This window comes from Gavialis gangeticus, unplaced genomic scaffold, assembly GCF_001723915.1.
Source record: "Gavialis gangeticus isolate Ggan-Ray unplaced genomic scaffold, GavGan_comp1, whole genome shotgun sequence".
Taxonomy (NCBI): Eukaryota; Metazoa; Chordata; order Crocodylia; family Gavialidae; genus Gavialis; species Gavialis gangeticus.
Window position 1 is genome coordinate 36,866,543 of NW_017729022.1, and position 10,872 is coordinate 36,877,414.

Consider the following 10,872-nt stretch of genomic DNA (forward strand, 5'->3'; position numbering starts at 1 on the left):
GAGCACTACCAGGAGTGACCAGGAATAACGGTCACAAGCTGGCAGAGGGTAGATTTAGGCTAGATATCAGGAGGCGCTACTTCACTGTCAGGGCGGCTAGGATCTGGAACCAACTTCCAAGAGAAGTGGTGCTGGCTCCTACCCTGGGGGTTTTTAAGAGGAGGCTAGATGTACACTTTGCTGGGGTCATTTGACCCCAGTACTCTTTCCTGCCATGGCAGGGGGTCAGACTTGATGATCTGCTCAGGTCCCTTCCGACACTACCAACTATGAAACTATGGAGAGGGCATTCAGAGGTGAGGTGGCTCAGAGTTTGAATAGGGGCCCCATAGTTGGAATTTGGGATCAGCCCTTGCACCTCTGCTGTTTTAATATTTACATTTGTAACCTGGGTGGTATGTGGAAGGTATCCCTTCTGTAACTGAAGGGATTCAGTGGGTGTGTGTATGCTGTGGGGAGTCTGGTTACCTAGCTGCAAGCCAGCTCACCTCCTTTTTCTGCAGAGTGGATCAGAGACCAAGGACACCAAGTGATACTTAACTATTTACAGGTTTAATGATATAGCATTATATAAAACTTGCAACCATGAACTCTTATGTACATATGTCTGTGTGTATATGTGTAAGTATATGTTATTTACAGATATAGGCTTACACAGGCAATAGCTCTTATTAACCCTTGACTCAGGCACAGGACTAGTCCTCTGTGGCCTTCCTATTAGTCTGCAGCCTCTGCCCCCATTTACAGGGCCCTCCAGGCAGCAAGCAAAGAGCACTTAATGATGAAACACAGGTTAATCAACAAAACAATGACAAGAATATCTGGTAGTGATTGTACATGCACAATCAGGTTGCATCAAATAAGTCACAAATATATTTAGATAACCCATACAATTAGTTCAGATACAAAACAGTATACAATCCTCTTCTAATAAATAATAAAGACACAGGGTTACAACAAGAATCCCAAAGGCTTAAGGAAAACAGACCACCACAGTGGTACAGCAGCTATTCCCAAAAAAAGAATGGCACCCAGGGAAGGATCCCATTACCTAGAAGAACAACATTACCATCTCTTAGATCCCTCAATTAGGATGGGGCCTGTAACCATGAAAGCCTTTGAATGAAGAGGCCCTAGACCCCTCTTTTGCCCATGGGTGAATTGTCTCCCCTCCTCAGGGGCTTCCTGTTGTTCACCTGCAGTGGGGAAGGCCCTCCGTCCCTGTGGGAATCCCCTTCCTGGGTAACTCATGACTTCCAGCAGCTTTTTGAGGGTTGGGCTCATCTTTATCCATGTAGGTGGGGCGTCCTCCCTTGCTGGGGGTGGTTGTCCCTCCAGTCATTGCTCATGGCAAGGAAGGCCCGAGCTGCCTCATGCAGCCACTGGGGCCTGTCAGCCCTCTCTTGCCCCATCACCACCCTGCATGCCAAAGAGGCACCTACCTACAGCAGGAATGGGAACCCACGCTTCCTCACACAGCCATGGCATCCCATCAGCTCTACAGCCCTGGGCACCGATCTGTGCAAGGCATGCCTGTCTCCTGCCTTGTACAGGGTTGGGAACCTGCGCTGCCTTGTACAGTCACCACATCCTGTCAGCTCTATGGCCCCGTGCATCAATCTGTGCACCAATGGCCCAGCTCCTGCTTCTTGCAGGGGTGGGGACTGACGCTGTCTTGTGCAGCTGCTGTGGTCCCCTTCAGCTCTCCACCAGCCCCATGCCCTGCTCTGTGCACTGAAGGGGCTGGGTTCCTGCCTCATGCAGCGTTGGGGACCTGCACTGCCTCGTGCAGCTGCCGAGGTACTGTACGTTCCTATATCCTCTCCAGCCCTGTGCAGTGACCTGTGCACTGAGGGCTCCTGCATCATGCGGGGTTGGGGACCCATGCTGCCTTTTGCAGCCACAGCTGTCCACCAGCCCCGTGCACCACTCTGTGCACCAAAGGGTCTGGGTTCCTGCTTTGTGCAGGGTTGGGGACTCGCCCTGCCTCATGCAGCTGTGGTGTCCCTTCAGCTCACCAAGCCCCGTGCAGATCTCTGTGCACCAAAAGGGCTGGGCTTCTGCCTCATGCAGGGTAGAAGACCTGCACTGCCTTATGCAGCCACTGAGGTCCCATCCACTCCTGGACACTGTGCACTGATGCTGCAGCTCCCTTTGTGGTGGGGCTGGAGACACAGCTGCTTGCTGCTCCCTGCTAGGTGGCAGCATCTTCTGTGTACTTCTGGGGCAACTGCTACCTCCTGCTGGTCAGCTCTACTAGCTCTTAACAAGCCCTCATCTTCGTCATCTCTTGCTGACAACCGCCCATGTGCTGGGCAGGAGGGCTTTTATCCCTTCTGGAGGCTCTGCCCCAAATTGAAAATGGACCAATAGGAAAGCCTGGGGGGTTAGTTTCCCCCTCAGCTCCTCTTCTTCACCCTGGTCCTGGGTCAGGGCGGGGCATGCTTGCCTCCTGCCTCCTCCTGATTGGTGGAAATGCCCCACCAATTGGCCTGAGCCATTTTGGGCTCAAGTTAACAATCTGTGCTGCCAGCGAGCCCACCAGCCAGCCTGCCACACATTCATGACCTCCCAGGAAGTGTCTACATTGTTCTTGAACTATAAACAAGCTGGTCTTTATCAATCCATTATTGTTTTCCCAGCTCCTATGTTATAATGGTACTTCTAAGTGTTTAGGAATCATCCTAGATAGAACATTGCCCAATAAAAATCACTTAACTATGACAGCAGCTAAGTTCAAAACCCATAATAATTTGCTCCAGAAACTCACTGGGACTTCTTGGGGACCTGCTGTTGATTCAGTGAGGACAGCAGTTTTAGTGCTGGTCTACTCTTGGTGGAATACTGTGTCCCAGTCTGGTAAAACGGTGCTTATGCTGATAAGGTTGACATAATACAACCAAGCAATGCAAATCGTTATAGGAACAACCTGATCCAACCCTTTCCAATGGCTCCCTATTCTTAGTAACATACACTCTCCCCCATTAAGGAGAAAAATGCCTTAACTAAATTATGGATTAAAATAAAAAACCCTCAGCTGCCTATACATGAAGATCTCTTAAACTCACTGTGTCCGAGATTAAAATCTAGCCATACCGCTTGGAGAAGAGCAGTTCAATTTGAGCATTTAACATCCAAGATGCCAGGATGCAAGAATGACTTAATTCACCCCTTAATACAGATATTATTATTAGAAATCTGATTATTAGACCAGCTGGCTTTGATCTTTGTAGACATGTGGGGTAGGCACAGACAGTCAAAAAGCCTGAGGCTGAATCAGTTGGCCAAGTTTGTGGATGACACCAGCTTATGGGGGTGTGTGGTCATGCCTGAAGTTACGCTGCAGATTCAGGTGGACCTGGACAGGCTGGCAAGTTGGGCAGATTGGAACCAGATGAAGTTCAACACTGAGAAGTGTAAAGTGTTCCATCTAGGGTCAAACAATCTTCAACATACCTACAAGCTAGTTGGCTCCAATTTGATTAGCACCATGACCGAAACGGACCTAGGGGTAATAACTGACCATCGCGTGAACGTGAGCAGTCAGTGCAGTGCTGTAGCCAGGAGAGCAAACGAGATGTTTAATGTTTCTTCATTCAGCTCAGGAAAGAAAGGGACTGAAGCAGTAGGACCTAAAGGACCAAATTAGCCACAATGCTCTGGGAATCTACGTGTCAATCAGTCGATCAGTCTTGATTTTATTATTGCACAGAAAAAGAATTCTTTTCCATATACCTATATTCATTACCAATACATACCAACATTCAGGATGCTACATCTGACTGGGTTTTTGTAGCTGTTGTGAATGTCCTTGTTGTTTCTGAGACTATAGGCAACAGGGTACTAATGATAACATCTAGTCAGGCTTCAGGGACATGAGGTAATATATTTGAACTTTTGATTTTTAGATTGAATTGTACTACCAGATTTCAGAGGAAATGTTGAAGGGAACATAGCACCTTTCTTCAGTCAGGAAGTAAAAGCAGGTTCTGGAAAACAAAAAATTGAAAGGCAAGAAAAGAAAAAGAACAGCTCTAATTTAAAAAAAATTACCATTTTGGAGAGCTAAATGTATGGAATTTCAAATATTTTCAAAATGTGAGGCAGGGGTATAATCATCCTGAAAAACTGAGAGAAAGGGAGGGAGCATTAGTTTAAGTGTTGTAAAATGTTTGCCAAGTTGTTGTAATTAATGTTGAGTACTAACAATGAGAAACCGAAGTACTTTCAATTTTAGGGTAAATTGGCAGGTTTGTGTGGAAATTTTGACAAGTACACTTCAAATGATCTGACAACATCTAACAACATGGAAGTGAGAAATGCTCAGGTTTTTGGAGAAAGCTGGACAATAGGACAGGTAAGTAATTTTTTTTGCCATTTCACTGTTTATTTTTGAGGTATTCATTATTAATGAACATGTGAATACTTAGACTGCTGATATCTTCTACACCAGGGTGGTATGGTACCTTGTGGTACTGTGAGATCCCTTTAAGGGTGTGGCAGAGTTCTGCACAATATTAGCATTGTTAGGTGTGCAAGAACCTGCATACGGTTCACAAGATTGACCCAGAGACTTCAAATAGGAATTCATGGCAAAAACATTCAGACCTATTTATAATCTTTCTGAGTTCTTTGCAATAGACCACTTGCTCTATTATTTTTCCATAGTCAAGAAATGAGTGAAACCTAAGAGCAGGTATTTTCCAAGGAATGCCTTGAGTCTAACAAAGGTTGAGAACCAAGTTCTAAACTGCCAATTTAATCGATGCACAGAAGGAAATCTGAATACTTCTAGAGCAGAGGTGTTCAACCTCTGGCTCACAGGCCAAATGTGGCCTGCCAGAGCCATTACATCTAGCTTGTGGGGCTCCCTATGGGGTGGGAAGTTTGGTGGTGGGGCAATGGTGGCCATTTTAACGTTGTCACCCTCCTGCCAAATTCACAGACTCCAAGGCCTGCGCTGTCTGTCGCAGTTGGGCAGTGTTCCCTTCCCTACATCTGGATTGGGGCTGAGCCATGCCTTGTCACCTGTGAGGCGAAGCCACTTCCCCTTCCCTCCCAGAGCTGGCCCACACCCCTTCCTCCACCGGGCCTCGTTGGGCTGGTCCATGCCTCCTTTCCCTTGTTGAGCCACTTGGGGGGGCAGGCCATGCCCCTTTCCCTGTGGGACCAAGCCACACCCCCTTTCCCCATGGACGCAAGGGAATGACTTGGGTTCCCCTTTCCCCTTGGACCCCCCGACAGGGCTGGGTTTGGGCTGGGCCATACCCCCATTCCACCGCTGGGCTGGTTCCAACTTGCTTTGATGCCTCCTTCCTCCCTCAGGACCAATCCACACCCTCTTTCCCCCATAGAGCTGGGCCATGCTCTCCCTCTCTGCAGGTCCAGGTTGGGCCATTTCCCCTTCCCTCCCCTCCATTCATCTCCCCTCCCATGGCCAAACCACACACACCCTTTTTCTCCACGGAGCCAAGCCACACTTACCCCATGGGTGGCACTATGCCCCCTGCCCTACAGAGCTGGGTTGCAGCTTGGCTTCCCCTGCCCCCCACCCCAGGTGGCCAGATGTGCCCCACTGCACCTGCCATGGTGCCCGATCAGGACCAGTGGCAGGATCCAGCCTACAGACAGATGGGGCACTGCTCACCAGGCCTGAAGGGGGAAAAGGTTGAACACCACTGTTCTACATAATTTTTTCTCTGAAGTTTCAAGGTGGCTCTGGTACTACATTTTCCTGCCGTATCTTGACACATACATGGTGCTAGGCTTAGTTGAAAAGCCAAAGTAATTACCAGATGACTTTTTATGAACAAAAAATCATATTTTATATAGAAAAAAAACTAGAAGCTATGAAGTGTAGCTATAGTTGTGAATTTACTCAAATTTAGAGTTGTTCTGGATCTGATATTTTAGATTGGGCCCTTATTTCTTCTCTCTTGAAGACAGGTATGATGTGGCTTTTCCAGGAATTCCAGTTGATGACATTGATTTGCATTGATTACAACAGTGTGCTTGTACAGTGCTGAGCTAGAAAACTTGAACCTTGGGAATTCAACAATGACTTAAATTCGTTAAACTCTAGTGGCATGTCCAGATGAGCATGCATGTGCAGGGGTGTGCATTTGCTATGGCACAAATAGTAGCAGCACATATTTGTGCTTCTGCTTTGTGCCCCAGGGCACACCCCTGCACATGCACTCTGGTATGCTCTAAATTGTCCGGGGTGGGGTAGGGCAGGCTGAGATGAGCACCTATGCTGGCCCCAACAGCTTTACTTGGGGTCCTGGTGGCCTCCCAGGGCAGCGGTGATGCTGATCTGGCTGCACTGAGCCTGGAGCAGCCACTTTTTTTTTTTTTTGCAGAAGTGTTTTTTGACACCAGAAACTCCTAGTATCAAATCTTGGTACTGGACTGCAAATTTTCAGTGCAGCAAATGGTTGGACATGTGCCATGTGTGGTTTGTGGCACCTTAGACAGCCTTGGGGTACTGCAGACCACATATGCACATTCATCTGGATGTGCCCTAGGTGTCTTTCAGCATTAATGCTTTCCAGCCTCTCCTTGCAACTGAGGGCAATATATTTTGGATGAACTTGCTGTTGCCAAGTTAAGCGTCATTTTGTTCTTTTTCATTATTATTATTTGTTTTTCTTTCTGCAGAGAGCTTTTTTTAAAAAAAAAAGTTTTTGTGTTATCATGATGACTTTTGACTTTTTTTTTTGAGTTAATCTGTTCCTACTGTTGTTGCTTAATTTGAACTTAGAGGGCTAAAGTTAATGCTTGTGTGACTCCATTTAGAGTCAATAGCAAAACAGCAGGGATGTGTTTGGCCTATAAAGTTCTGTTTGTGAAATTACTACTGGTTGTTCTGGAAATTATAATGATGTTTCACAAGGAAAACATTTTGTCTTCATCTAACAAGCAACAGGCAAGAACTAAAAGCAAGTATTCTTTTTCATGCAAGCATTTTTAACTATAGAATCAAAGATGGGCAGAAGAGGCCAAATACAGAAAATTTCCCCTGTTTAGTCTACCTTTTTCAATTCCCTGCTGGGAATTGAATTTATGATTTATGAACTGGGAATTCTTATTTATGATATGAAAAGTATATTGCAGCCAAGTCTATAGTAAACTTATTTCTATAAATAGCTTCTACTCCTTTCTTTTAAGTGCAAAACCCCAAATGAAACTATTAAACCATGTGAAGTGCATCAAAGCAAATTCCCTTATGCCAAAAAGGAATGCTCGGTTTTGTACAGTGATGTGTTTGCGCCTTGTCGTAATGTGGTAAGTTAGCATTTTATTTAATATTCAAAGATCAACTAAGTTGTTCTGTAACAAATAAATAATTGTTGGTTCTTGAATATTTGGCTACTGAGACTCAAAACAAATCTATCTGAATACTATAGAGGACACTGGATAAGGGCCCAATCCTGCAGTGAGCTCCATGTGGGTTAGTTCCTCCATTTGCAGAGTTCTTTGCAAGATTGGAGCTTAAGTTTGGATCATAAAGGTTTTGGACAATTGGAAGTTTCAGTATTATTAAATGTCATGGACGTGGTACTCTGTTAGATAACAGGATGTCTTTGGTAAGTAAGTTTTTTGATAATTAATATTTCTATTTATGGTTCTTATTCTATGGCTATGTTTAAGGCTACTTGCACATACTGAAGAATTCTGAAAACATGAAAAACTCACGTATCATGTTGTCACATGTGGCAAGTAATATGAGAAGCTGAAGACACGCAAGTATGGTTTCACCTTAGTGGTTCTCTTCTGTTATCTGTTCTGCTGGTTACCTTTAGAAGGTGCAGGATCATGAGAAGTTTGACTTCAGAGCCACTACAGTGTTATGGATACACTTTGTCTAGCTTTATCAAAGATTTATGTATGATGCCTTTGCTTTTCCAATACCTAGTTTACATAGGGGACTTGGATTACAGCAAGGTACTTCAGGCTGAGTCCTGACATGACAGTGATGACCAGGGACCCTGGTTTTCTTTGATTTAAAAACCCAAAATCCATTATTAAAATTAAAGGCCCCCCACAGCCCCTCCCTCCCGGTGCTGCTGGTGCCTCTCACTCTCCCCCCACAGCCTCCTCAGCCCTCCTGATGCCCCTCGCTCCCCCACAACAGCCTCCCAGCCCCACACACCGGCACAGACACTGTTATCCACCCCAGCAGGTAAGTGTGTGTGGGGGGAGAAGGGGTGGGGCAGGTCAGGGGAAAGGCAAAGTGCTGGGGAGGGGAAGTGTGCCCCTGTGCCCACACCCATGAGCAGAGCTGGAGGGTGAGGGCAGGGGTGCCCCTCTGTGCACCGCAACCATGCCAGCTGGCCTGATGGGGGTTTGCACATGGTGGCTGCCATTGCAAATCTTCTGCTGCGCCCTGCACTGCTTTCCCGTGGCCGGCTGCACAGCTTTGCAGACAAGCGGTGTGGGATGTAGCAGTGGCCACTGCATGCAGGCCGCACATGTACTGCCCGGCTGGCAGGGGAGGGAGGAGGGGGGACCTGGATGTGGTAGTCACCACTGCTGTTGCTTGCCTGTGGAGCGGTGCCTGCGCAGAGGCAGCCACTGTGCATGAGCCCCCCTGTCCATGGGCATGGCTCTGAAGACAAGTGGCAGCACTGGTGCAAGGTGGTGGCAGCTGGCATGTGCAAAACCCCCTGTCCCTGCCAGGTGGCATACAGCTGCCACCACCACCATCCCGTGCCACTGCTGCCGCTTGTCTAAGGAGCCCCCAAACAGCCCACACTTTAACAAAGCAGATCATAATATGCATGTTGGTTTGGATTTTTTGTATCTGATGTTACAGGTGACTTCAATTTAAAAAGTGACTTTTTTCATCTATGCAGATAGTGCAGTTCTGATTACATTTCCCTTTCATGCAGTGATTACATTACTTGTGCCTTTGACTTCTAGGCTTCAAAAAGCCTGAGCCTGAATTGATTCAATCTTTGCAGGTTAATCTAACTTGGCTAGGCTAAATCAGTTTTGTAACCAGACAGACATCCCAGAAAAGCAGGCACCTGCCTGCAGTGGCTCAGGCTAGAAGTCAGGAGCCGCTAGAGCAGCCCTCCCATCCCTTCCACAGAGCTGAGCTGAGGGGGGCATGGCCAGGCCCCACAGGAGGCTCTGATTATGGAGGGGTCCCCCCGTTCTGAACAGCCCAGCAGGGAATGTTTATTACCCCAGTAAGAAAAGAGGGACATTACCAGCTCTCTGTTGATTCTGCCTTTGTCCCAGGTGCCACAGGTAGCCAGCATGTGGGCTGCTAGCGAATACTGAGAGGTGTCTGTGAGGGACCAGGGAATGTCTGCTTAGCAGAGAGTGGGGAGTGGCTGAGGGGAGTAGGCAGGTGCTGCTGTAGCTGCAAGTCTATGCCAAAGCTGCAGCCAGGGAGCGGAGGGGAGGGGCCAGCCCTGCTGTGGTGCAGAGAGCCCTGAAACAGCAAGGGGTATGGGACAGATTGCATAAACCAGTTTGAGCCAAATCAGTTGAGTCTGATACTACATTCAACCAGGTTTATCTGAAACCGGTTTCAGTCATTTTCAAACTGGTTTATGTGCACTGAACATCTGTTCTGTTGCAGGTTTAAACCAGTTTCTGATCACTAAACAAGTTTGTGTAATGTCTGTCCCTAGCCTATAACGTGCACAAAAAGGTTAATAATTCAGTTTTATACTGCCCAGTAATTTTCTGTATCTTAGTAGCATGTGGAATTCAAGTTTCAAGCTATGGTACCTATACTGCATGTGTAACAAATGGATGCTGTGTTAAAATATGTGTCTGATGGAAATATTTTTTATAGGCCCAATATTTTTTTTCAGTTTTAGATCATGCTCATCATTTGTATGTTAGATTTAGAGAAATTCTATGTACATTTCGAGGTATTCTGTTATAAGTTTGTTAGATGTAACGTTTGAATGATGATTGTGATCTAAATCTATTCCAAAGAGATGAAGCCTCCATGTTTTGTTCTTCCTTTCTTTTTTCTTATATTTCCATTATTTTAAAAAGAAGCATCAAAAATATTTTTCCTTCAGGAATTGTTGCTCCAATACAGAAAAGGTTATTTTACAATAGTAGTATGAAAACATTGATCCTTCTGAATCATGGTGCATGTGTGAGAGGGCACTAGGATCTTTGATGCATATGCCTAGGCAGGAGAATGGAGGAACAATATAAGTTGAAGAAATATACTGGAATAGTTTTTACTTTAAGTATTAGAACTCTGTGTGGCACGAAGAAGGAAATGTTTGTTTAAGCTAAGGCAAATCCAGGGAAAATTATGTAATAAAAATATTTTAATGTTATTTAAATAACCTTCTCAAGAGAGACAGTCAAATACTTTCAGGTCATCTTTGTTATCTAAGCTGACTTTCTTACCTTCCTCCTCCTCCTCCCCTTCCCCCTTGTCTCTCTCTCTCGCTCTTTTTTTTTTTTTTTTTAAGTAAAGTAAATCAGCCTTATTACAGCTCTGTTCATGTTATCCTTAGCACAAAACTACAAAGATTACACTAGATGGCAGCATTTGCTTTAAATATAGAATTATTTCAATCTTTGGATAAATTTCACCTTTAGAAAAAATCCAAACAAAAATAGAAAAAGTGTAGGCAGATATTCTCATTAACTTAAATGAATTCATTTTAAGTTTTCTAAGCAGATAGTATTAAGGAAAGTGGAAAGCAGAGAGATACTTCATCAGGACTTTTAACATGCTGTCGGGTTCCTGTAGACCATGGGTTCCCAACATTTTTATGCTGCGGCCTGGCAAACTGTGGCCCAGCAGTCCCAGCTGACCATGGCCAGAATTTCTGGCCAGCAGACAGGTAAGGATACCCCCACCCACTGGGTGGGGGGGGGGGG

General features: G+C 45.8%; 1 protein-coding gene across 1 annotated transcript in view; it reads left to right on the top strand.

Annotated features, from left to right (window-relative positions):
* The window catches only part of OTOGL (otogelin like), a 187,639-nt gene that overhangs the window by 109,487 nt on the left and 67,280 nt on the right, over positions 1 to 10,872 (top strand). Inside the window, exons 28-29 of the mRNA XM_019514788.1 lie at positions 4,238 to 4,357; positions 7,171 to 7,287. Coding sequence (XP_019370333.1) covers positions 4,238 to 4,357; positions 7,171 to 7,287 — 237 coding nt within the window. The remainder of the gene's footprint in view (positions 1 to 4,237; positions 4,358 to 7,170; positions 7,288 to 10,872) is intronic.